Consider the following 26,530-nt stretch of genomic DNA (forward strand, 5'->3'; position numbering starts at 1 on the left):
TATCGTCCGGATCCAACCTCCTCAGTAGTCGAATTACCCCCCGGCAAAGTGACTTCAGCTCTTACGTTTGGAGGAACCTCGATTTCCATGTGGAAACCACGCTTGTCATCAATTTCCCACATCACACATACTGCACCGTAAGGGCTGATAAATCTTGAGCTGGCGCTTGTTATGTTCCCCCCAGGCACCGGAGAAATTCGAATCTTTTTCCATCCGGGTTCGGCAGGAGCCACACCCCCGATGTTCTCATGTATCCAGTCAGATACGGAACCAAATGCGTAATGATTGAAACTGGTCATAGCTCCGGGGTTGACTGATCCGTCAGCCAGCATACTGTCCCATCGCTCCCATGTCGTTGTTCCGTTCATGACGACTTGGTAGAGCCAAGATGGCACCTGGGTTTGCAGTAACATGCGGTAAAAGTCTTCAATTGCTCCATTCCTTGATAAGGCTGGGCCTAAGGATGAAGTCCCCGCAAAGCCTGTCCCCACAAGATAGTTATTCTCGGCGACTAGGCTCTTCAAAGTGCTGACGGCACTGTTGTGCTGTTCTTCATTGAAGATTCCGAAGTCGAGACCAAGCGCGTACGCAGTCTGCGTCCGATTGGGCATTGTGCCATTCGACATCCAAGTCTCCCGAAAGCTTTCGATGAGCTCCAGGCGTTGTGTCTTGTATGCCTCAGCCTTATTGTCGAGTCCCAATGCCGTCGATATAATGCTTATCAGCTCCGTCATTCTGATCAAGTATGCGTCCGCTACCAAATACTTGTTGGTAGTCGCTCTCTCGGGATTGCTGGCTGGGGCCTTGGGATCCAGCCAGTCTCCGAATTGGTAAGAGTTTTTTGCCCAGAGTCCTTGAGAGTCTCGAGGAATTCCCTTATCCATCCATGCTTGGGATTGGTTGTATTGCTCTCGCAGCATTCCGAGGTCGCCGTATGCTTGGTAGAGGTTGAAAGGCCCAGCAACGGCAACATCGCCCCACAACGCTGAGGGCCTCGAAGGATTCCACGCTTTGGTGTCTATCTCCGGTGGAATAACCGGGACGAAAAATGGGACGTACATGGTGTCCTGTCTCTGCATCTCAGACCAGATGTCTCGGTGCCACCCTCTCCAGAAGCCGGAAGTGTCGAAGAGGTAGTTGGCTGTTGGTGCAAAGGCATGAGCATCACCAGTCCAGCCGAGACGCTCGTCTCTTTGGGGACAATCGGTCGGAATGCCGAAGAAATTCCCCTTGGTGGACCAGACGACGTTCTCGTGGAACTGATTCAATAGCCCATCAGAGCACTCGAACCAGCCCGTGCGCTCCATGTCGCTGTGAACGACAACTGCCTGGATGGTGTGTTCACCAAGAGGAACTTCTGCGGGCCATCCATCTACTTGAACGTATCTGAAGCCATGATACGTAAATCGAGGCTCCCAGATCCGGGTCTGATTGACATTGCCGTCAAGAATCAGAGTATCGGTAGCTTTGGCGCGTCTAAGCGGTCGAAGGGCGAGCTCACCGTTTTCCAAGACTTCGGCGTGGTGGAGGGTGATGTTGGTCTTCTCCGAGAATGCGGGTCCTTTGATTGACAGCTTGACCCATCCTGCCAGGTTCTGTCCAAAATCCACCAACGTCTTCCCAGACGGTGACGAAAATACCTGCTTGGGAGAGATGTTCTGCACCTTTCTGATTGGTGGTCCATCCAAAGGCATAAGCTTGCCCTTCAAAGGAGAGAGTTCCTTCGTTGCCAGCCAGTTGCTGCCATTGAACTGTCCAGTTGACCAGCCGCGGATCTTGCCCTCAAGCCGCGCGTCATAGATCTCACCGTTGTAAATCTCTGAACTGGTCAGAGGCCCTTCGTTAGCCTGCCAGCTATCATCGGTGGCCACTTTGATATTGGTCCCGTCGGCAAGCGTTACGGTAAGCAGAGATAGGACGCCTAGAGTATCGCCATAGTTGTTGCGGTAGTTCCCCGCAGCGGTCAGAATGCCAGAGAACCAGCCTTCGCCAACCAGTACACCGATGCCATTCTGGCCTGGCTTCAGTAGGTCGGTCACATCGTAGGTGTTGTAGACGTGGCGGAAGTTGTACGAAGTCCATCCCGGTGCCATGACATGATCACCAACGCGCCTTCCGTTGATTTCAGCTTCGTAAAGACCAAGAGCGGTGATGTAGAGTCGCGCGGACTTGATCTTGGATCTAGTTGCGTTACTGAGACTGAATGACTTTCGAAAGTAGATTGGTCTCTTGGGTCCGTCGACCTCAGTTTCTCGATCGGCAGCGATGGGAACCGCGCTAGACCAATCTTTCTGGGTCAAGAGGCCGGTTTCGACGGTAACCCAATCAGACCACGGAGTTGACGAATTTCCTACACCACCGAAGGCTTGCACTCGAACACCAGCCCTTTCGGCTGATGCGAGGGGCGGCTGTGGCCACGGCACAAAGAGAGAGTCAGAGGACTCGAAGCCGTGAATGCTGGATGAACCCTGGCGTTGGACCTCGATCTGGTACGCATTCTGAGTCCAGTTTTGCTCTAGGCCATCGAAGCGCCAGGAGATACGTGGCTTCTCTTCACCAATTCCAAGTGCGATGGGATGGTGTTCAAAAGAGACTTTGGAGATCGAGACCGCCATGATTGATCGTAGCAAGCGAGAGAACGTGGCTAAGCCATGAGATAATCTTCTTGTAATTACACTGTTTGTTGTTATATCTATTTATGTGCCGCAAATGGAACTGTCTTTCGAGAGGCTTCATGCATGTCTTGACAAAATCTCTCGCGAAATTCCTGATCAGTGAGAATAAGCCTGTCGGCTTATTTCGACGCGAGGTTTGCGGGTTGGTGATCAATTCGTCTCCTAATCCCCCGTTTACCGCTGTAGTTCGGCCGACATTATCACACACTCGGAACCTCAGACTTTTAATGACTTGCACGGGTTGAGTTGTATTCAGGCTAATGTCCTTGACAGGTCCCTTTCGGCAGTTATATTCTTGGCTCGGAGTCCCATGCCACGCCACCGGACTACTCCGTGTGGGGGAGCGTGGAGTGCCGCTTGCCCAGTTTACCGACTGCAAGTCCCAGTGTGTCGACGTACTTCAAGCCATTTTGGCAAATTGTGCCGGCTTGTCTATGTTGAGATGCTACTAGGTTTCTCGGCTCCTCGTTCTAAACTTTGTTGCTTTCCAGCTACTATAATGATGCATGGGATGAGCTTAGGCGTAGGGTGAGTAGGCGGGAACATGAGAACACAGCCTCATTCCGCTATTGCACAATTTGCTGTCTCGTAAGGGGCTGAGAAGCCTTTTCCATGATCTAGCTCGGGTATAGTTGATATCTATTAGGGATTTCAGGAGGCCAATGTCTCGCAAACATCGCTCGCTATATGCCAAGAATCCTGCTCAGCCAATGTGAGAATCGCACTGTTTTCTGGTCAACCAGGCGCCAATGGACATCCCCTAGCCAAAAACATAACACCATTGAAATAACAAAAAGTGAACCCCATGACGCGATCAGGCTATACCCGGCTTCTATCATCTCGAGTTTGAGGCCGTAAGTAAGAAAGTTCTTGCCACAGCCCCAATGAACCAGATAGAGACTGTAACTGATCTCTCCCAGATATAACACCAGTTTGGTATTAAGAAGACGCTGTAAAGGAGGCAGGTTTTCCAACACTACCACCAAAGCCACAGCACATGTAGCTTGGAAGAAGGTTTGGGGTCCGAAGCCATACGTGTCGAACTCGATAAACCACGAATATCCAGGTGCTGCGAAAGCGTTACCATGCATCGGCCAGCAGCCCAAAAAGATAATAGGCACAAGCAGCAGCCATGATGTGACGGTAGTGATCTTGCGTGCCATTATCGGTAAGCCTGGCATCTTTGCCCGCAAATGTCGAAAGTCGGCGATGAGCATGCCTGCGAGAAAGAGGCAGGAGTACGAGTTTCGTAGGTAGAAGAAGTAGTTCAGGAGTAGGACGGTAAATGACATCCGTACGATGGGCGCCATTTTTAGGAAGGCCAGACAGGATAGAAACACAAGTAATGATCCTTGATACTCGGCCGCCAAAGTCCAACCCTGAGGCATGACTGTGTTGGCTGAGCCGGAGGTGATGATAGTTATTAATGTCCACCACATGTAGTGCATATGGCCCCAAAGACCGAGAGCGACAGGCTCCATAGGCTCGAAGCTGTTGAGAGCGTAAAATCCGTTGAAAGGAATCAAGGCAGTCGAGATCGCGATGATAGGTATGGTAGGGAGAAAGAGCCGGAACGGACGGCGAAAGATGCTAGACGGGAAAGAAGTGACAGCAGTGGCGCCTTGTCCCGCATGGGACTTTTTTAGGGGCCCGTATGTGAGAGCAAATCCGCTGATGACGAAGAAGACCGATACCATAAATACTCCGCTATGTATGAGGCGAACGAACGGCAGCTGGATAAAATAGCGATTTTCATCGTCCTCGCCCCAGGCATGATGAACGATCGAGTACTGTTGAACTCAATTGTAAGTCGACTTTCGAGAATCAGTTGTTCACACCCATGGCGATCGTCGGTGCCTGGCCCAACAAAAGCAACGGCGCTCCAAGTGACTTACATCTCCGTCTATAGTATGCTGCAGTACAACAATGAGCGATGCGATGCCGCGAAGACCATTCAAATACGATGTGCTGTTCGGGGCCGGGATAGTCGAGTCTGCCGTGCCGCGGCCAAACGCGCGAGCGACATACGATGGTACCGCCAACCAAAACAGGCGCTGTGGGCTGACGGGCCGCCATCCGATTGAGGCTCTCGAGAGGGACGGTGATCTCTCCGTTTCGTCAAGCGGCAGTTCGGTCGGGGAGTACATGTCGTCGCCTTCGAGTAAGCTGTAATTCGATTTGAGAGACCAGGCTCCGGAAAACCATCCTCGTATCCTGTCGAGCGGCTCTTTGAAAGCAACGTGGATCGCCCCCGCGTCTTCAAGCTTTTCCATCTTCGTCGGGTAAGAGAGAGTGTTGGCGAAAGTAACGATCGACTGGGAATTCTTGCGGGCCAATTCTTAAATGTGTCCAGCACTGAAACGTTGGTGAAGAACTCAAGATGAGATGTGAGGCGGGACTTAAAGTATAACAACCAATGAATGTTTTGGCACTTGGTTGACATAGGTAGCTGGAATTTATACTTTCCGCCGGCGACATTCTGAGGGAGAAACGGATGACAGCGGTTGCTGAAACCCCCACCCTGGGCATTATGAGGCCTGTGAGCAGTTTCGCATCCTGAAGACGGCACAATACCAAGCAATCAGGCTGGCAATGATTGAACTATCTGAGAACTCTAAATCTACGCGGTCTCGTCAGCGCGGTCATAACTTCATTGTATTTATTGGACATCATGTCTAGTGCCTCAAAGACGAGCCCTTTTCTAGACCATTAAGGCTGCAGTTCTCTTTCATGTAATGCGCCACATAGCCATGCTAACGAACAAAATCATCGCATACTACTATGGCAAGCAAAGTAAGATCGTAAAGTACTGAGTGTTGGGGAAGCTGAGGTCCTGCCATGCCCGGAACTCTAGGAAATAGAGGTCATCAACGAGTACTGCCCAATAGGTTATCCCATACCCGTTAATGTATTCCTGATTGTAAGAACGGCGGACTAGCTGTGGATAGTACACATTGAGCCCTAGGAACAGTCTCATCCCACCGGTTCATCCTAGGATTCAGTGTAGGGAGCAATTCGCTATTTCTAGGATCAACGAATGAGAGCATCCCGGATTGCGCGACCTCAGCGGTAGGTGATCCGGCCGTATCTGAACAGCAGGTTGGCATAGTCAACGGTGACTTTATTCGAGTTGTTATAGCCTGATAGCCAGCAGAAGTAGAATTATTCTCACTACTAATGAAACAGGCACCACTTGTGTTCAGTACATTTAAACCCAATTTACCCGATTTCAACACTAATAACACAACAACTACATAGGATTCTCTCCATTATTCCACAAACGTGCTTGGTATGGCTGAATATATGATTAATCCACCGTGTTTCTAATTACTTCTTATTTCCTCTTCACGTAGCAATTGTCGGCGTCGTATAAGCGGTGTCCTCTGAAAGCCCACCGCCTCTACGTGCGTTTTTTGGCATCATAATAGCTACAACTGATTTGATTGCAATGTGGAATTGCCGTGTGACGATCCTTGGCAAGCACTGACCCAGCCTAACAACAGACGAACAGCCGTTCCGGAGTCCTCCGCATCCAAATCACGGTGCGCAAATACACTTGAACAGTGGTTGACATGAACGTTACCACTAACCAGGATCGTTTGAATCTATGTAGACATGGGTAGCGACGGAGACCTAAGCTAGATCCGTTTCTCAAGACATTGTGACTGTAGCTACTGAAGTTTCTTGTGATTACGTCGCCGAGCGCCGAGTGATTTCCATGTGCCTTGTATCGGAAACAGAACTCAAGCTTGTGGTATGAAGACAATGATTATCTATCGGCGAGGATATCGTGGATGCATCACTGTGAGAGAAAACAATGACCTCAAGCTCACAGCCGAATGGAAGGTATTGCCACCAGACCTGACTGTCTAAGACATCTTTCAGACTACCGATGCACACACTTTGCGTCCAGTCATCATCTCCGTTCTATCATATGCTGCCCTGGCATATCAAAGCGTTTCTAGGGAACACCAGGATCTTGTCTGTGTTACCAAGACAATATTCGAGAAACGCGATAACCTCCTGCTCAAATGACGATGTTTCCTCACCGACGGAATGTTCCATCATGTGGCGCGCTGGTTTCACCAATCCAGCACACCTTCCAATACCGGTTCGTCCCTGTCTTGCAGAAATTTGCCGTCAAGCCTCCCCGTTTGATGTCTGAGATGCGATCAATCAAGATTCGTATCCCCCTCTCTTGGCAACTCCCAAGCCCCTTCGGCGGCGGCAGCCCGCATGAGCTGGTGTAACACCGAGTCAGTCGTCTCTGTTCCTTCCCGTCAAAACATTATCGCGCACACGCGCTGTGCTAAGCTTATTTCCCAACCTTACGAATGAAGATCCGGAACGCCGCGTTGATCGCAAACAAGGTTGCAGGGTAGTTGCTTGAGATAACAAAAGTTCCGACCGGCCGAAAATCGCATCACGTCGTAAACTGCGACACTGTGTCTCTGAGGAGTCTATCTCTCAGCTCGTCCAAGTAATTCTGTCATGGTTTCAGTGCAAGCATTAACCCTCTATTGGCCACATGTGAAATGCACATGATCCCCGTCGTTCCAGCGAAACTCCGAAATAGGGAGGCCCTTTTCGACCCCCACAGCAGTTGAGAAAATCGCAATAACGGTTGCCCAGAATACTGGAGCAATCAGGGCACACAGGATCCCGGCAGGCGAGCGAGCCTCTCTCCGAAACCCCACCAGCAGATAGACCATCATGCTTTCTTTCCGTCCCCTCAGAACGACTGGTTTTTGCCAATAAGCAACGTTGGTTGGCCAGACGGAGAAGTGAGACATGTTGATCGCATATCGGGTCAATTCCTTGGCGGCGTTTCCAGCGTGGCGAATCAGCTGCGTCAAAACCCCTGAAACGAGCCATTCTTGGATCTCATGGATGCCATCCCATATCCGGATTGGTTCGTCCCAGCGTGTGCGACCCGCTGGCTCATGCTTAATTCTGAATGGATATACCGTCGTTGAATGTTTCCCATTGGGCGGTTTGCCTGCACGGTGAAGGGGTTTGAGACTGAGCTTTGCTGGGCAAAGGCGCAGCAGCGGCAGCTCTGTTGGCTGTCAACGAGCGAGACAAACATTGTTCCCTCCAGCCACCATTCGCTCTCGATTGTTCGTTCTCCTTTCTCTCAACATTTGATTGTGGTGCCCTGATCCGCAAAAAAGCACTGCCGTGTCAAGGAGGTGGCAGCCCGAAGACCCCCGGCGCGGTGATCGACATGGAAGCGGAGCCCTCCAACCCTCTTTTCACCCACCACAACACATCACTTTCAACGGGGCCAACGCAACAGTGCATGGATCCCGCCCAGCGGCAGCGCAAGCAAGCTGCAGCTGGCAGCCCGTCGAACGGGTGGCTGTCTCGACTTGAGGCTCTCTCGGCGGCCGTGGTTGGTCCCCGGTAGTTCTGGCCTTGGTTTCCTTTAATTCAAACATCGGCTCCAGCAGCGGGGCCCGCGGTTTAATCCATGACCCCATCTCCGTCCAACAGGAGACGCGGAGCCGCGAGCCGTCAGCGAAATCTTGATCTGCCCACCTGCCAGACTTGGACAAACAGCGGGTTTGATGATGGACCGAAAGGGGAACCGTGGGAATCCACGACACACTAAGAAAAGAACTGGCTCTGGGACGCTCTGATGTTCGCTTGGCTAGATGCATGATCATGCAGGAGTATAAGACTCTGACGGTCTGCCGCATGTTGAGGACGTTGATGGAACCACCCAGGCTTCGACACCCATCGAACCACAAAGGCCAAACATTCAACCAGCGCACATCTCACATTCTTTTTCAACAGACTTTCCGCTCTCTACGATCTTGATCTGAAATCTCATTCCTTTCCCTCTCTTCCACTCTTTATTCCAAGTCCTTCTTTTGCTTTTTCCGTGTGTGTGCTGTGTGGATTTTGACTAAGCGCCAAGATGCACTTCCCAACGATCCTCGCCCTCCTCCCCCTGACGGCCCTCGCGGCCCCGTCCGCCCGCCGTGCCCAGCCCGCGCCCCTCATCAAGCCCCGAGGCATGAACGTCAAGCTCGTTGCCGACAAGTACATCGTCCGCCTCAAGCCCGAGGCCGAGGCCGGTGCGATGGCGACTGCCATGTCGGCCTTCGCCGCCGAGGCCGACCACGTTTACAACTTCGCCAACAACCTCCGCGGGTTCGCGTCGACGCTGAACGCGTCTGAGATTGAGACTCTGCAGAACGACCCCAGCATCGACTTCATCGAGCAGGATGCCATCATGTCGATCAGCGCCACCCAGACCAACGCTCCGTGGGGAATTGCCAGACTCTCGAGCTCTTCGCCTGGTGGAACGACGTACAGCTACGACGACAGCGCTGGTGAGGGTACTTGCGCTTACATTATTGACACCGGCATCGATGTCGAGCACCCCGTACGTACCCAACTCGAACATATGCCATGTCGATGAACCTCGGGCTAACCAATGAAACCAGGAGTTCGAGGGCCGCGCTACCTTCCTCGCAAACTACGCCGACAACGACGACTCCGATGGTCAGGGCCACGGCACCCACGTCGCCGGCACCATCGGCTCCCGCACCTACGGCGTCGCTAAGAAGACCAAGCTCTTCGCCGTCAAGGTCCTCGACCAAAACGGCGAGGGCACCAACTCCGCCGTCATCGCCGGCATGGACTTCGTTGCCGCCGATGCCGCGGGCCAGCAGGGCTGCGAGAAGGGCGTCGTCGTGAACATGTCTCTCGGCGGCCAGTCCTCCAACGCCGTCAACCAGGCCGCCGCCGCCATCGTCAAGGCCGGCCACTTCCTCGCCGCCGCCGCCGGCAACGAGGCCGCCGACGCGAGCACCTCATCCCCCGGCTCCGAGGAGAGCGTCTGCACCGTCGGCGCGACCACCGAGACCGACACCCTCGCCGAGTACTCCAACTTTGGCGCCTCCGTGGACATCCTCGCGCCCGGCACCGACATCCTGAGCACCTGGCCCAACGGCCGCACCAGGACCATCTCCGGTACCTCCATGGCCTCCCCCCACATTGCTGGCTTGGCCGCGTACTTCCTCGGCCTCGGCTCCGCGCCCACAAGCCCCGTCGAGCTGTGCAGCTACATTGCCGAGACCGCGCTGGACGGCGCGATTGGACAGGTCCCCCGCACGACTGTAAACAAGCTCGCGAACAACGGGTTTGCTAGCAACGGCACGGCCAAGGCTGTGAACGGCAGCAGGGTGATTGCGAGGCAGGTGAACAAGAAGTTCAACCTCCGTCACGCGCTCTCCAAGACTACCCTTCTGTAGATGAAGTGTGGTAGTGTATTTGGAGTTTAGAAGAAGCCTTTCACTTGTGGCGCTGGAGTAATTTCCTGGTCAAGGGCGGGAGCGTCTGGTGCTGGATGAGGCGGTAGCCGGCTTGGGGTCTCGGGAAGGGTCCGGCCTGTGATTATTTTTCAACCATTTCTATGTACATTAGATTTCAATATGTGTTTGAGAAACGTACAGATGAGTGTGAACATACCATAAGAGATAAGCTCATTGAGACCACGAGGCCTGCCCAGAAACTTGATGATGCCGGAAGAGCTACATGTATGATGGAATGATCGTGTTTTGGTTATCAAAAGCATGTACACATGGATTTCTACACGTGTATCCTAAATCACGAGCTCAATGCCGACTTGGCCGCCTGTTGGCCTGCTATCCTTCCAAAAACCACGCACTCCAGCAGTGATGATCCTCCAAGCCTGTTGTCGCCGTGGATACCACCAGTGATCTCACCTGCTGCCCAAAGACCTTCGATGGCAGTGTTGTTCTCGCGCAGCACCTGGGCTTTGAGGTTGAATGAGGCACCGCCCATGGTGAAGTGGGTAATCGGCGTGACCCGGCCGACGCAAACTTCTTTTTCGCGGTTGCCCTCCCCGGCTTTCAGCCTCCACCGACCGAACGTCCGCCGGCCGAACGCCGTGTCCGTTCCGGAGGCTACCAGGGCCGAGTACTCGTCAACAGCCTTGATAACTTCCGGGCTAAGATCTTTGACCTTCTTCTTCTCCATCAAGCCCTTCCAGAGGTAGAAGCCCAGATGTCCCTCGGCTACCTCAATCGCACCAGGGTCCATAAGCAGAGTCACGTCCCACTGCCTCGTCTCGCTGTTCTCCTTTGGTGGCACCGCCATGATGGCCTTGCTGACATGCTCTCTCGTCTCCATCTCGTTGACGAATCTCTCGCCCTTGTTTGACAGAAGAATGCCGCCTTCGCCGCGGAGGACCTCGGCTGCGAGGAACTTGTACTGCGCCTCCGGGTCCTTGGGGTCGACGAAGCCAGTGGGGTGTATTTGTACGCTATCCATGTCGACAAACTCTGCGCCGACGGCCTCGAGGATGCCGTGCGAAGCAGGCCGGGCCTCGTTTGTTGATGGGAGACCCGCAAGGTCTGGACGGTACTTGGCCAAGAGACCGTTTGCGTCACCCGCGAAACCTCCGACGGCGAAGACGACGGCTCCTTCGAGGTCATGTTGCTCTCCGTCCTGGGTATACTGGACGCCCTGGACGACTCCGTCTACGACCTTTAGTGACGTGACCTCGGCAGAGTTCTTGAGTTGAAACTCGGGGTTCTCGCCAAGCTTCTTCAACAAAGTCGTCACGATGGCCGCTCCAGGAGGCGTCTTGCCCGCCCCGCGGTGCGTTCTTGCCATGGAGTGTCCTCCCAAAGGCGCAACAACACTCAAGTCGACACCGATGTCGTCAACTAGCCAATCCACTGCCCCCCCGGAGCTCTTTGTCAATAAATCAACAAGCCTCGGCCGATCAACGACTCCTTTGGCCTCCTTGAATCGCACGCCGCCAGACTTGATCGTGTCTTCATAGAAAAGGTCATCCTTCCTCAAACCAAGGGCCTTCTGGAACCGCGTCCCTGCGCCGTTGATACCGGACGATGCTTTCATGCTGTTGCCGCCTGGCTTGGGCGCGCGGTCGAGCATCTGCACGGAGGCGCCGGCCTTGAGAGCCTCGTGGGCGGCAGACAGACCGGCTAGGCCGGATCCGACGACGATGACGGGCTTGTGAGATGCCATTCTGAATGTGGATGAAAAGTGCGATGTTTGATGTGTGAAGATGTTTATTGCGTTTGTTAGTGGGCGGTGGTATAGCATGCCCAGTATGGCTGCGATGATGCCGAAGATGAGGGTGAGGACGAAGCGCCGGATGGGTCGGATGAACATTTCCGCTGGAGAGCGTCAGGTTAGAGATAGCGACTGTGTTTGGCGTGAGATATATAGTGAGGTCTCATGGCCATGAACTCCGGGGCACGGTGGATATTTTGGGGGCTGGTCAGGCGATTCTGGGAGTCGTACGATGGGCCGATGGGAGCGGGAGACGTGTCGAGGTGGCACGATTCCATTCCCAGGTGGGGCTCGGTGAAGTGGAATGCTGACCTCGAGGGATCGGTGAGTGTCGGTCAATATCGGTGAACACCCGGAGATGTTTGGACGGAAGGAACGCCCCTCCAGGGAGCCCTTTCCTCGACGAATGGAAGTTGGAACTATCGTCATTGCTTCTTGAGAAAAAAAAAAACCTAAAAAAAAACTACCTAAATTCAACATCAATCTTCTCCGGTTACATCCACACCATCAACCGTCGACCGTCACAACCTGCCGGCTCCATTCCTCCATCTCGACATCTACGAGGTCCTCTTTCACTGTCGCATCGTGGCAAGGTCCCCAAAATGCCTGAATTTTCTCGATTTCTTGCAGAGGCCATACCAAGAGGCTGTGGTAGGCCTCCCCGATTCTGTTCACGACTGTCTTAATGATCATCTCAGGCCATCCTCGAAGCCACCAAGCACGCTCTGTATCGATGCCTTTCAAGCAGACAGCCCAATGGGCCATCAGCACCAAAGCCAGAGGGTCTTTCGCTGTCACGAGCTCAATATACGGGGATGGAACCATGCCCAGCCACATACACGCGACATTGTATGACCCTCGCGCGGCAGCTACCCTTCGAAGTGCGACCTGCAACTTCTCTCCGGCCTGCAACAGTATGTCGCGCCTTATGACCTCAGCATGATCCAGACTGCGGACAACCAGTAGAACATTTTCGACCGATTCCTCAGCGTCGAACCACGGTAGCTCGTTGGTGAGGGACGTGAAGACCGTCTTCCGAATTTGCAGCGCCGGGCTGCCTTCTCCGACGCGAAGGCCCCTGCATCCCATTCGAAAGAGAGCAACCACCCCCTGAAAGAGATTGGCGATCCTCGACAGCGCTTCAACTTGATTCTCCACACCGAAGACGCCCGTGTCCATCACCAGCAGTGCAAACTCGCAGGCCACCAGCAGACCTGCGGCCGCCATTCCGGACTCGCAGCTCGAGGGCGTCAGGGACGAAGAGAGTGCAGGCCGGAAGAGCTCCAGGGTCGAGGCCTTATACTTCAATGCTGTCAAAACGTGCGGAGCCGAGCCATTTCCGAACGCCAGGGAGTAGACGGATGCGAGATGGGTTGCCGCGAAGGCTAAGACAACCTGATTAACGTACGCCTCGGCCAATACGTGTCGGGTCACAGCTTGGCGTAATGCTGGCACGATGTCCCAATTGTCGACCGAGCCAAACGACAAGAACGCCAGATGACCAAAGTAGTGGTGGAGTAATAGCTGCTCGGTCGGATCTGAGCTGGGTAACCCCGTGGCCCCGAACCTCGGAGGCGACCGGTGGATGCCGCCAATTTCGGTCTCGGAGGTGTCCTGCCCCCCCTCGGCCGACGACAAGCTCCCGGCTCGGACCATGAGAAGTGCATCGCCGGCTGGTCGCCGCTCAAATGCATCACACGGGGCGAGCAAATGGCGGTACGTGCATGTCCGACCTTTCTTGCGGCAACGCCCACAAGATGGCTGGCCTTCATCACACTACAGGCCCGTCAGCTATGCCCAATCAAATCGTCGGGGCAATTACCTTTACTCTCCCCGTCTTGCACTGGATGCAACCATGATGGGAGTTGGAGTGCCCTCGTCTGGAAGGCATGGTGGTCTGAAGTATCGCCTTTGGGCCAACACGTCAAATCTGCATCTCTGCTGTGAAGGATCAAGATGAAGATTGTCGTGAAAACATACAAACGCCACTGTCGCCGAACAAAGGGGCTGAATCCTTCCAGAACACCTTATCGACGCCACGTCTTTGACAGGGCGACCGATTCCTTCGGACATAGGCGATGTTGCTTCCACTGTAGCACTTGGCCGCTCCAGCCTTCTGTTCCGGCATCACGTCTCGCTAGGCGCAACAGCACCAAAAGTGTGACCGGTTTGAGTCCGAGATTCCAAGCCAGGAGACCTGGATACGGGATCGCGACAGAGGACAAAGGTGGTCTTGCGAAGTTTGTGCACCTGGAAGGATGCGGCGCGGTACTTGGTATGACTAATGAGTAGGCCAGACATACACCATCGGTCAAGGTGCCAGAGTGGTTAATGGGCTGCCCTGCTATCGGTTCTTCTGATACCAGTTTAGGCAGTGGCTTCGGTCGCGCAGGTTCGAATCCTGTCCTTGACGCATTGCTTTTTCCCCATCACGCATTCCGTTCCCTCGTTCAATGCTCACTAAAACGTTGTACGGTCGCGAACAAAAATTTTTTGATTCCGCGACGGCCGGATACTCTTTTCGTTTTCTTGCACCTGGAACAGCCCGTCCTGTTCGGTTCGTCCGGAAAGAACATGGTTCGGAGTCAAATGGTCATTATTGGGAACAGGTCCAATTCGGGAGAATAGCTGGCGAGGCAACCACGCAACTAATAGTCTCGCTCACTCAAGGCCCGCCTACCTGCACTCCAGTTGGACATCTTGGAAGGATTTGAAAACTGATACAGATGGCCCAGCAAAAACCATACAGCTCAAGGGTTCAAGAGATGCAACTTAAATGAAGCACACCGAGAATGCAAAAGTTCTTACAGCGGCATAGCAGGCGATCTTCATTTCATGTCGCAGAGGCCATAGGCCCTGTACGACAGGCAGCCCAGGCCTAGTTCACAGCGCGTGCGTCGGATTCAAATGGAAATAACACTGGCAAATTGGCTGTCAGCAGGCCAGCCGTGAGGGGCGCATCAGCGCTACGAAACATTACAAGCTCACCCTAGGAAACCAAATTTTGCCATACAAACCGTCTGCATACCACCATGTGTTGTCGCAACGCCGCCAGCCTGCAGGACGTCCATGTATAGTTCAACCTCTGGCTGATGCCGAGTTATCCGGCGGTGATCGTTTGCGCCTCCCTTCTTGGCATCGACTCCCGCCCCTAGACCTGCAGCCAGCAACGGATAAATACGCCTGCTGGAAAAGAGTCCAGGATTCCAGAAGTCGTCTGCTCACTGGACAGATGTGAAGTGGTAGGGGGTCAGGAAACGGACCGTATGCCCGGACAAGGCATCCCGGAGCAAGTAGACAATCGGGCGACGGCTGCACATCGCGTCTTACAAGCACTTGTCCTATCATCAGACGGCAATGGCATCGAGCCTCGATGGTTCTCTAACAGCGAGTTCATCTGCCTCGGCAACCTTTCATTTGTCGCAGAAAAGGAGCCCTGCCCGGAACGACGCCAGCAATGGCTCCTCAACAGCAACAAAAGGTTGAGCATCCGCCCTCAACGATCTATGCTCAAGTGGAACGATTCTTGCCCAAGAGGGATGCTGTTCGGAGAAATGGAAGCTGCTTGGTTGCTTGGCTTCCCTCTCAATGGTGTCGTGCAGGGCCCTGCAGCCAGCGGTGCCGCCCTAATACGCCACAAAACGGGCGGCTGCAATGGGCGACCCGCTGCACAACGTGTTCCGAGCCCTGTAGCCCTTGGCAATACGACGCCAAAGTGTGTGCTTTCAGGGGACCTCCGCGGAATTTTGCTGACCAGCTCAGGGTTTGTCCGTTGCGATTGCGGCCTTGGCTGATCGGGAGGGGGTGAGTGAGCGGCGATGGTAGGCGTCTTGGCATTTCGGACTGCTGACCTGCGCCGTTTTCTCTCTGGAGACTTCGGCTTTCGCTCGAGCCTCAATCATTGGCATCGCGGGCCAAGGGACTAGGCATCGATGATCTATCCGTCAAAATCCGTGTCACCACGGCTTGTTCGGCTCGACGATTAAAGAGCCGGACAAAGAAGGAAACTCACGGATTTCTCCCATCGACCAAGTTCAAACCGCCGTCTGTCCAACGATGGCGACACGGGTGCTCAAAGACGAGCAATCATTCAAACCGCTCCTCTTTCAGAACATGGTTGGTCGCAGGGGCAGCTACGAAGTGATGTTCAGCGTTTAGTTGCATACGCATCATGCTGTCCTGCCCCGCTGTCATTACCAACTCAATCTGTCTGCCATTTGGAATTGAGACACGGGTTCAGTCCAGTTCGCTCGCGCTGGCTACCGGTCTTGCCGCCTTCCTTTCCGCCGTCACTCAGCAAGGCATCTGCTAAGACGTGCAGCCCGTCTCTTGCTAAAGTCACTAGCGACAACTGCCCGGCAGTCCAAGATCAAATAGCCAGTCCGACAGATTAGCCAGCCGGTCGTAGCGCCGGCAACAATAATTCGCTGATGTTCAGAGCGGCCACCTGTGCAGGTGATGTCGCTCAGTGGGCCGATCATCCCACGGTGTCGGCGGAAAGGGGCAGTGATGGGCGGTCTGGCGTGATGTCAACGCTCCCGAACTGGAACAGCATCCCACCTCGGCGGTGCGTGATAACAATCAACCTGGCGCGGCGTTCGTCAGAACAGGAGACTCCCAGAAAACCGAGGCAGCGGCCTGATTTGAAGCAATCGCAAAGCTGGCATCGATTCTAGGCAGTGAAGACGCGCCAGAACCCTCTGCTGCGTAATTTCCATCGCAGAATTGGCCCGCCGACTTTCAGGTGGCTGTTGAGGTCTGGTGGGCCGGAGCTAGCTGTGAGCTCAGCAGCCATTGATCAGTGATCACCAACGTGAATGATGAACAATGGCGGCTGACACGCTACGGGCCAAAGGGAACGGAGACTCCAGCGTGGAGACAGGCTACGTCGTCGCCGGCTTTCCAACACCGTGACGCTGGTGCAGTCTGGGGAAATAAACTTGACCGTGACCACGAGATCCGGGGAAAGGCAGACGAGCCCACACGCAGCGCTAGATCCATGACATGGAACACCCCAAGCCAGGTTCTAGAGCGCGCTGGGAGCTCATCCTGAAGTTCGTCCGGCCTGGCGCCATCATCGGACCACAAGCCGGACAGCGACTGCAACCCCGTTACTTGCATAGATCGCGGCTGCCAAGCGTGTTGCAGCTACTGAAGCTTTCCCCGCACTCGACCGCCATGTGGTGTTTGGCTCGCTCCTCTTGAAGAGGTCGATATCGGGCTTGATCTTCACGGTTACGCTTGGTTGGCAGTGTCATCATGACGCTTTGGTGGCCCTTGGCCTTTCAGCGATGGCGTCAACTCTACGGGGTGTGAGGAAACATGGGATAGATGCAAGCCTTTGAGACGAGTTCTTGAACAATGTCGAAAGGCTGGCATTCGCCCCAACTGACAGCAGTTGACCTCATGGATGGAATTGGAGCACGCGTAACGGCATGGAATTCACCTTCCAATGAGACGAAACAACATACGTTCTTGGCCTCGCGGAGCGTTTGGGATACTGCTAGTCGACCCCAGATTCCCCGCAGCTTCCGCGCAAGGACACGAGCCGACTTTCGAACAGCTACCGCCAGCATGACCAGATGACAGATGTATCGTGACAACACCTACCCCAGGCTAGCCGGCGGATCTCTTCCAGCGGGCTGGAAACGTTGAAACGTGGGATGTAATGCGGGATCGAGACAGTGGTGATGCGTTCCCACCGTATATACTCATGTGGAGTAGGAGCCTCTGCATGTAAACCGATGCGGGCCAACCATAACAGGACAACACTTCAGTTCAACGCTTCATCTTTCTACAATGCCTCCAAAACGGTGCTTCAAAAGAGGTTTACAAGTTTATTCCGTCGTGAGAAGCCGACTACCGACTAAAGGCGACCGACCCTGACCCACAGCCAAGACGGGGAAGAGCCGTGGCCACAGCTGGCCTGTCCGTTTTGCGCACCGCCGTCGAGATAGGTACCTTGCCTCGTTTGAACTCGACAGCAAGAATATTTCCGTGACACACAGTAATATCAATCCCGGGATCGAATGCGACCTCGACTACCAGCCAGGGTCCAATGAGGAGCTCGAGTGTGAAAGAGGGACGATTTGGAACGGAATTGAGGGAGACCAGGCGTCAAAGGAGGAAAAGGCACCTTACTGAAAGCATCTTGGCGGCATAGACAGCATCGACTCAATTCCGCTGTGGTAGCATTGCTCAGCATCCACCCACTCATCCGGTCGCGCAGCAATCTGCTATCAACACCCCCTCCCTCATCTTGGGGGCCCTGAGCTTGGGGCTCAAAAAGATCTTTGCCCCGTCACGCATTGCAATCTTCCACGGGTAAAATGCCCAGAACATGCGCCTGTGAGTGAGGAAAGCTTGACGTGGAGGAGGCACACTTCATCGCGCTCGCTCACTTGGAATTATATGGTGCAGCAAGCAGCAATCAAGCTCGCGATACTCTGTAGTCCTCACTGAAGACCGTCAACATCTACATGCACTCGGCGATAGCGGATATGCAATAACGATTTGCATCGACCACCCTGATATGTGCTAGTTGCAGGCGGCGAACGAGGAGCGACGCCTGAGCGAAAATTGGAGAAGTCTGCTGTGGACGGAAAAGGTGGGAATGACATCAGCTCGTGGACTGATTTTCCCCAATGACCCGAGGCTGTGTTTCTCTTGGCTGGCTTCCCGTCCTCCAGCTTTTGGAGAACCCTTCGTCCAGGCCGCTGGAATTCGCGCTGTTGGTTGCCCGAAGCTGCCGCCGCGAGGACGACAATTGCTTGGTGTTTTTGTCTCGGATGCCGACAATGGGTCTCGGTCCAAGTCTTCAACAGATTGAACCAAACGAGGTCCAGCTCAACCAGCATGGGTCGGCCCCTCACTACAAGCAATTGGGGCTAGGATGCTACGAAAAGTACATGCCGAAATGGCTAATGGGATGGGAGCCTCTTTTCTCCTCACAGAGGCTGCACATCACTACCCTCTCGGTAGTTTGGCCTCCGTTTCGTCTGAAAGACGGGATATCTGGTTGGCTCACGTTTTCAATAGCGTACCTGCTTTGCTGACCTTCGTCCCATGCTCTGACGAACAGCACTGTAATCAATGGGATGAGGAGGCGGCGGAGGAAGACAGAGGCAAAAGACAGTGAGGAAACCGGATCCCACTTCGCACCACTGCGGGCTTTTCGATGTCATTTACAATGGGCTTCCCAGACCAGGGCCAAGGCGGTCTCCGACGAGGAGTCTGTGGTCACTCCACCATGCACCCATCCAATTCACCACCACCACCCGACATTGCACCCAAAATAATGAATCTAAAATGGAGCCTCCGTTTAACCCATTCCCAATTCGACCCCCGGTTCGGCCGTCTCTGGGCTTTAAAGATCGGCCCTTGACCAGACGGCTCGCCTTAGTCTGCATCACAACCTCCAACACCTTTACTCGACCCACTCCCTCTTCATCCTGCATACGCAGACGCACGCCTCCTCCCTCCGCGACCTCGACCGCGAGTTCGACCTCCTCATCCCCGGCTTCAAGCCTCCAACAGCTCCAGTTCTCCGCGTCGGACGGTCCACGTATCTGTACATACCCCAGACGTTCACACCTTCGCGACGCTACCGACCCATCAGCTATCTCGCTTTTGCGCTGACCCTCGACCCCGACCTCCATTTCTCCTCGTTTTGGCTATTCTCCCAACTCTTTTCCCCATTACTTAAACCCTTCTCCCCACCCCTTCCCCGGAGTCTAAGGAGTCTCTTTCTCCATCATCTGTGTGCCTTCTTCCGTGGAGTTTGACTGCTCTTACTGCAAGATACCCCTTTACTCGTTTATTATCGCTTGGTTTAATCCTTCCCTCTTGTCTTATACGCCCGGAAGAGCACACAATGGCCACGCACGAGACTCACCACAATGCCGTCCCTCCAACGGACCTGGAGAAGGACGTGCATACATCTGGTGCTGACCATCACAACGGCCTCAATGGTGCCCAAGTAGGCCACAACACTCAACGAAACGCCGGGCCCTTTACCCGCGTTGCCGACTACCGGAACATGACTGAAGGAGATGCGCAGGCATTCGGTGGCTCTCTCCAGCCCGGACTGTGGAAGCCCTACGAGCACAGAAAGTTCGCCAACCCGGCGCCGCTGGGTCTTTCTGCTTTCGCCCTCACGACCTTCGTCCTTTCTTGCGTCAACCTCCACGCTCGCGGCGTCACTGCGCCCAACATCGCCGTCCCCCTCGCCTTCGGATACGGAGGTCTCGTCCAGCTCCTCGCCGGCATGTGGTACGTCCTGTTCTTCCATGTTCATCTTTTCTTTTTCCTCCTACCGGGGTCCCCAAATTTCCCCAACATCTCATCTCATCCGTCTCCACGATACCCCCCGCAAGCGGAAGCTCCGGTGTGATGATGTGGAGCATCTCGCGCTCCTTCGCACCGGAGTGGATCTGGACTTGGGCACATCTGTGGAAGGTCGGTAAGACGGAGGCTGCACCAGGCAGGGAGTCTGTGGAGAAGGAACGCAATACGAACCGCACTCGCTGTCATTTTTCATACGCGCCAATGCTGACCATTGGATTACAGGGAGATGGCCGTTGGCAACACGTTTGGTGCTACTGCTCTGTCCTCGTACGGAGGTTTCTGGATCTCCTACGCCATCCTGCTCACCCCCAACTGGAACATCATCGGAGCTGATGGCCCGTACGCCGCCAACTACTCTGACCACTACTCTGCTGTCGGCTTCTTCCTGACGGGCTGGTTCATCTTCACGACGCTGCTCTTGCTGTGCACCCTGCGCTCGACCGTCGTCTTCTTTCTGCTCTTCTTCACCCTCGACCTCGCTTTCCTCTTCCTCGCCTGCGAGAATTATGCCGCCAACAACGGCGCCCTGACTGCCATGCGCAACCTCCAGATCTGCGGTGGTACCTTTGGAATGCTGGCCGCATTCCTGGCATGGTATTGCGCACTGGCTGGTATCCAAGATGACAGGTGAGCTCTTTTCCTTCTTCCTTCTGGCCGGGCGCTCGCGGGGGTCTAGTCTTAGACCCAGACTAAAGCCGGGACGGTCGCTGCCCCTCCCGCGAACCGTCAACGCGATGTCATTGAGGCGCGCCATGTGGATTCCATTTGCTAATCATCCTTTTGTTTGCAGCAACTCCTTCTTCCAGGTTCCCGTCTTCCACCTCCCGTGGTCCGACAAGGGCCGCGAGATCCGCAAGGCCAAGAGCCGCTCGTCCGCCTAAGCGGTGACGAGGCCCACGAAGAATGTTTTTGTGATGTGTATTCTACGTTTTATGCGCGATGTTGCGGCGACGACTTTGTGCTGAGATGCATCCGGCGTCGAGATGGAAGATGTGGACTTGTTTTTTTGCAGCGGATTGAAGCAGAAAAAGGATACCCGCCCACCACCCCCCGGGACACAGGGTGCCTGTCGCTCCCTCGGGACAGGGAACACCGAACGGCGAAAATGCTTTCGCCGGCAGGGTTGCCGTGGCTCCACCCGGGGTGTGTTGAACATATTCCCCAGGACTTGTTTCTCATTTGAGCTATCGGGAAAAATGTGCTTTGGCAAAAGGGATATCAGCTTGAGAAAAGCTTGTCCTGCTAGAGCCCCTTTATTTAATGAATGCGATAATTTATTTACGAACCTTACTCTATCTATTGCCTTACTGTCATTTATCGCCATCGACCCCATGCCCTTGCTCTCTTGACGCGATGCACGCGCGACCTGTCGTCCGCTGACGCGACCGCCATCTTTACGAAAAGCTCAGTAGCAGCGCACAATACTAAATGGTGGTGAAGTGACGTTGAGGAATCGTCGTCAGCCAATGCGGCAGTTGGCGAGCATCCGGCCTTGGCAATGGGACTCAAGGCCGGCTAGCTCACGAAGCGGCTGTCTTCTCTCTTTGAATTTATCCTTTTTTGACGCAATTACGGGAGATGCGCGCCGCTGCTGGCTTGTTTTCTCTCGGCGGAGGGAGGGTTGGGGGCGTTTTGGGGCCTTGGCGTAGGTTATTTTTTGGGGTATGGAGGGGAGGGTTGTGAGGGGAAGTTTTGGTGGTGGTGGTGACGATCTTTCTTCCCTTCTAACTTTTCTTCCGTAGTTTGCCGCCTGGAGGCGTACTTTGTTAACTACTGTATAACTTTTACGGGGAATAATTAAGGGCTAGGATAGCCTAAGCTTTATAGAGAAACCTCTATAGCTACTTATAGGGGTATATAAAAAAAGTATAAATTACTAAAGAGTAAATATTTCCCTCTTTATATTATTATAACTTATTATACTAAAATACTAAAATAATACTATATTTACTATTTCTATAATTACTATTTTAAAAATAATAATAGCTTTACTTAGTTTATTAGAGAAAAAGAGGATAATATCTATAAATTTTAAAATAAATACTTTTTTCTTTAAAACTATAATAAATTTAAAGAAATATTATTTTTCTATTACTTATTAATATATATTATTTTCTACTAATATAGTTATAATAATCTATTTCTTTTTAAAATATTTAATAAATTTAAAGATATTACTAAAGTATTTAAAAATAATAAAATAACTAATAACTAATATTATAAAATAAACTAGTTAAACTATTTAAAATAAGAAAGCTTATTAATAGAATTTAAAGTAGTATTATAGTTTAATAAAATAGTAATTAATAAAAATAATCTACTAAATATATAAGGAGTAGTTAGAGTAAGGGGGACCTCTTATATATCCCTAGTTATATAAAAATTCACAAACGAATTCTTCACAAAATGTATAATAGCACTAACGCCTAATATCATGTCAAACCGGCGGGCCTTTTGGTTCACGAATTGAATTTCATTCGGAAAATTGTTTAGGAAGCGTTTAATGAGCTCCAAAAGTTTCCCCCTATTGGAGCTCTCTCAGAGAGCTATTCCCACCACTTATTACGGTAGTGAGTTTGGCCACCTCTCTTCATGGGCCCTCTGACGATGACACTAGAAGTTGGGTTGTTTATCCCCTGATGGATGGTCTAGTGACTCTTTCCATGTAGTCAGTACTTTGTGCAGCATTTCGCTGGCATCCTGAAAGAGTTTATGATTGACGGTTCAGGCGTCTTCGCTCGAGGGAAACCATGGCGCGCTTTTGAGGTTAGCTCACTCAATAAGCTCCCTCCATATATCGAGTTCCAAGAGCGAAAATCATAATGAGTGTAGACGCTGTAAATAGGCATGCGCTGGGGAAAGAGGTAGGTAAACACGCTGGTGATAGGTGTGTGCGCTTGCAATGTAACTGCTAGTGATATGTCGCTTTGCAATAAGTATATGCGCTGGTAATGAGTGTAGACTCTAGTAATGAAGAGGCGCTGATAAGTCTATGCAAAGATACACCGGCGAGGATGGCTGTGTATCTGGTTCATCGGCGAAAAGGCGCCGTTACTTATGTCTGGCGTCGGGTGTTGAGGCCAATGAGTCTTCATGTCGAACTCAGGAGTCTGGGAAGTTGATCCAGATTCCTTCCTCTTGTGGTTGATCGCCCCAGAAGGGCTGGCGGCCTCGGCATTTGAAGCCATTCAGTATTCTCCAGTCGCGCCTGTTCTCGGCCATTACCTTCCTTTTAGTACGGTCTGAGGCGCCCTTTCCTCTCAAGTACTCCCATTCGAGCTTCTGGGCCATTTCAAGACTGGCGAAATCAAATGTGGTAACAAGGGGTTCGCGATGTCGGGAGGGAAAACAGCCCATTTTGACTGTCGTGTTATTGTAGTTACGGTGAGAAATGTGTACGTGTCTATTGGTGTGGTTGTAATGAAGTAGCTTGCGTTATGGCCTGGTTCACGAAGATTACGTTGTGGTTTGAAATCACATCAGCGCATTTTGGATTGTCAGAAAGTCAACAGATTCTTTATACTACGCACCTCGTTGGAAATAATCAAGATGATAGCTCTCTCTAGCCGGGCGCTGTGCAGGTACCGATGTAGCCAACGTTTATTGCGAATATAGTTCAGCAGACTTTTGGTTAGAGAGATCTCAAAAGGTTCCAACATATGTTTTATTATTCGCTAGGTGGTCTTTAGGAGCATGAAGCCAACTATGTTGCCCGTTTACAAATCGACTTGAGTCCCGACTACTCCCGCCGGGAGGTGGGCATCCAACAGAGTCTATGAGTCACAACCCTGATAGATACCTTGTCTTACTTCGTCGGTACCTGTGAACGGGTAGCTCAGTTGCTCTGGACTTTTCCTATTCTCACTAAACTCAAAATCCATCTCAGTCTGAATGGCTATCATGAAGCTAATAGCACTGACAATTGAGATGTTAGTTATTGATAGATTGTCTTGTTAGGAACACACCAATCGGTGGCGTTTTCTGCGCACAGCTTCTAGCCTCAACACACAAGAATCCAAATAATCCAGACCACCTGATCCAAACGGCGAGCGAGCCACTGATAACAATCAAAGTTGACAGTAAATCAGTTAGCTGATTGATGCATCGGGCTTCGGCCAAAGGACTTATCTTACCCCAGTAACAAACACAAACGGCCAGTCTGTTCATGGTTGGACTCGGCGTAGTCTTGAATATCCTGCGGACATCTGATCCATCAGTCTTGCAACCTTTCAGCGAGGATTGCATCAGATGCCAGCTTCGGAGTCTTACAGATGGAACCAAGCTTCGCCATGCTCGGGATCATCTCCCCAGAATGGGCGCGAATAACCATCATTGAGAAGTTCCCACTCCCGCCTGTTCTCTTCCATGACCCTCTCCAACGTTGATTCAGGCGCATTGTGTCCAATGAGGTATAACCAATCAAGCTTCTGAGCGACTTGAAGAGCTGAAGCGTCCCAAGATTGAATGTGTACTTCCCGCAGTGGGCAATCGGTTGACGTATCAGAGGCGGAATGATTGCTAGACACTGTCGAGAGGGGATAACCGATGACTGGTGCCGGAGACAGTGCTTCTTTAGAGGAGAAGCAGCCCATCCTCATTATTGCGCCGATGCGCCGAGAAGGGAAAGCTGAGAGCGTCTCGACTTGGGTCGAGAGAGGGAGATTGATTCCATGTCCTCTAATATAAGCCCTGTTGTCTTTGTGCATTTCTCTGCAACAATAGTCTGGGAGAATTCTGTCCACGTTCACTTTTTTCCTTTGGAAACTTGAATGGACATTTTATCATCAAGAATCGTCGGTCATTGAGACTAATCACTTTTGGAGCCAGCTCTTTAACGATTCCGCAATAAGCCCCCAGCAAACAAGATCCAATCAAAGGGAGATTGGTCGCTGGCATTACAGAAGTCTCTAGAAGCCTCTCTTAGCTGTCGGGCATATTTGACCATGCAGTGAGGGCTGCACGCTTTCGACATTGCCAAGATACTTGTCATTATCGTGTTTTTCGCCATTACTAAAACCCAATTACGACATGATAGCATCATCGATATGAGTGGTAGCTTATGTTACCCAGCCATTCAAAGCATGTTAGAAATATTGAACAAGGTTTGGTATCTGGGCGGATATCTCTACCTCTATGTTCGGGCAGGTACTTGGAGACGACGCCGGCGCTTGCGAGATTGCAACGAAACTCCTCATGCTAGCCGTACAAATGCGACGCCAGCGCATGAACCCACGCGAGACATTGCTTGCATTCGGTTGCAACAGCAATAAAAAGGTGAAGGAATGATGCAATTCAATACAGCTTCCTGTGCTAATTGGCATTTTATGTTATGAAAAGTTGATATCTTCACTGTGACTGTCCTTTTTTCGTGTAGTATATGCGGAGAAAAAAGCCCATTACAATCCATCATAGTCAGGATAAGTGCCGCCAGCTTCATCTCTGATGATGTTAGGGCCAAGAATGCTGTCAAAGATCCCATCCTTATCGTTCCTGATGCTCATATAGTATTCATGTACGACGGGGTGTTTTTCTGCCCAGCTCTTGGTGAAGACCTAGGATGCCGTCAGTGTTAGTCCAATACCAGGATATCTCGCCTAGACGTACATATTGGTAGCCTCGGGCAAGACCGGAAACCACGAAAAGGTCGGCCAAGGTTAACGTATCACCAACGAGATACTTCTTGCCCTTGATCTCCTTCTCAATGGCGCGGATAGTCAACTCGCAACCTTCCTCCCGCTCTTTAAGAATCTCTGGGCTTGTTGGTGCTCGGCCAATGATGGGCTGGATCCATGCCATGATTGGCGGCAGAAGCTCATAGTTCGTGAAAGAAGCCCATCGGATGACTGTTGTTTCTTCCTTCAGGTTAGACCCACACAGCTTTGTGTTGGGATCTTGCTTCGCGACTGATGAACCGTCAGTGTTGTGTTGTTTTTACAGAACGCGGAGGCACCCACGAAACCAGGCAACAGCGTTGCTCTCATACACTTCGAAGCCATCGGATGTTTCGAGCGCCGGGACTTTGCCAGTATGAAATTTGGACAGGTATACGTCGCCGACACCCCCCTTTTCCGGATACACCTTGATAGGAAATGCATTGCAGATTTCAACGTCTAGTTTGTTGTACTTGGCAACGAAGAGTACCATGGTCGAGCGTGGCGCCTTCGGGTATGTGTACAGCTTGCCGAAAGACATTTTGGGAGTGAAATTGTATGGCGATTTCGGAATGGTGCAATCGAGGAAACGAGGGATGATGAGTGAAAGATTTCAATAGTGATTTAATGGTCATCAATGAGAATTTCGTTTGTTTTCAAGCTTGTTCTTTTGTGACACTCCGCTGGAAGTCTTCGTCAAGGACGACGTTTCATGGACCGGCTGCTTATCCCCGATTGCACTGGGCGGAGCACCGCGCGTAGACAGTTGCATGGGGAGGA

At 52.4% G+C, this 26,530-nt stretch overlaps 7 protein-coding genes across 7 annotated transcripts; 2 read left to right on the forward strand and 5 right to left on the reverse strand.

Moving 5' to 3' along the window:
• Positions 1-295: 295 nt before the first annotated feature.
• On the reverse strand, positions 296-2,615 carry CGCS363_v011230 (uncharacterized protein; the record flags this gene model as incomplete). The annotated part of the gene is made up of 2 exons (XM_036643079.1): positions 296-301; positions 492-2,615. The coding sequence occupies 2 exons, from the start codon at positions 2,613-2,615 to the stop codon at positions 296-298; spliced, it is 2,130 nt and encodes a 709-aa protein (XP_036491468.1).
• Positions 2,616-3,358: 743 nt separating this feature from the next.
• CGCS363_v011231 (uncharacterized protein) lies at positions 3,359-4,156 on the reverse strand (the record flags this gene model as incomplete). The annotated part of the gene is made up of 1 exon (XM_036643080.1): positions 3,359-4,156. One exon carries the CDS (start codon positions 4,154-4,156, stop codon positions 3,359-3,361), a length of 798 nt encoding a protein of 265 aa, XP_036491467.1.
• A 4,442-nt stretch (positions 4,157-8,598) lies between these two features.
• Positions 8,599-9,940, forward strand: PR1 (Cuticle-degrading protease; the record flags this gene model as incomplete). Its single annotated transcript, XM_036643081.1, has 2 exons — positions 8,599-9,069; positions 9,131-9,940. 2 exons carry the CDS (start codon positions 8,599-8,601, stop codon positions 9,938-9,940), a joined length of 1,281 nt encoding a protein of 426 aa, XP_036492235.1.
• Positions 9,941-10,295: 355 nt separating this feature from the next.
• On the reverse strand, positions 10,296-11,705 carry FRD1 (Fumarate reductase 1; the record flags this gene model as incomplete). Its single annotated transcript, XM_036643082.1, has 1 exon — positions 10,296-11,705. One exon carries the CDS (start codon positions 11,703-11,705, stop codon positions 10,296-10,298), a length of 1,410 nt encoding a protein of 469 aa, XP_036491466.1.
• Positions 11,706-12,260: 555 nt separating this feature from the next.
• On the reverse strand, positions 12,261-13,409 carry CGCS363_v011234 (uncharacterized protein; the record flags this gene model as incomplete). The annotated part of the gene is made up of 1 exon (XM_036643083.1): positions 12,261-13,409. One exon carries the CDS (start codon positions 13,407-13,409, stop codon positions 12,261-12,263), a length of 1,149 nt encoding a protein of 382 aa, XP_036491465.1.
• A 6,217-nt stretch (positions 13,410-19,626) lies between these two features.
• acpA (Acetate permease A) lies at positions 19,627-20,980 on the forward strand (the record flags this gene model as incomplete). The annotated part of the gene is made up of 3 exons (XM_036643084.1): positions 19,627-20,024; positions 20,322-20,726; positions 20,890-20,980. The coding sequence occupies 3 exons, from the start codon at positions 19,627-19,629 to the stop codon at positions 20,978-20,980; spliced, it is 894 nt and encodes a 297-aa protein (XP_036491464.1).
• A 4,515-nt stretch (positions 20,981-25,495) lies between these two features.
• stcT-0 (putative sterigmatocystin biosynthesis protein stcT) lies at positions 25,496-26,291 on the reverse strand (the record flags this gene model as incomplete). The annotated part of the gene is made up of 3 exons (XM_036643085.1): positions 25,496-25,651; positions 25,704-26,002; positions 26,054-26,291. The coding sequence occupies 3 exons, from the start codon at positions 26,289-26,291 to the stop codon at positions 25,496-25,498; spliced, it is 693 nt and encodes a 230-aa protein (XP_036492234.1).
• Between the last annotated feature and the right edge of the window lie 239 nt (positions 26,292-26,530).

This window comes from Colletotrichum siamense, assembly GCF_013390195.1.
Source record: "Colletotrichum siamense strain Cg363 chromosome Unknown KSG_Cg363_contig07, whole genome shotgun sequence".
Taxonomy (NCBI): Eukaryota; Fungi; Ascomycota; class Sordariomycetes; order Glomerellales; family Glomerellaceae; genus Colletotrichum; species Colletotrichum siamense.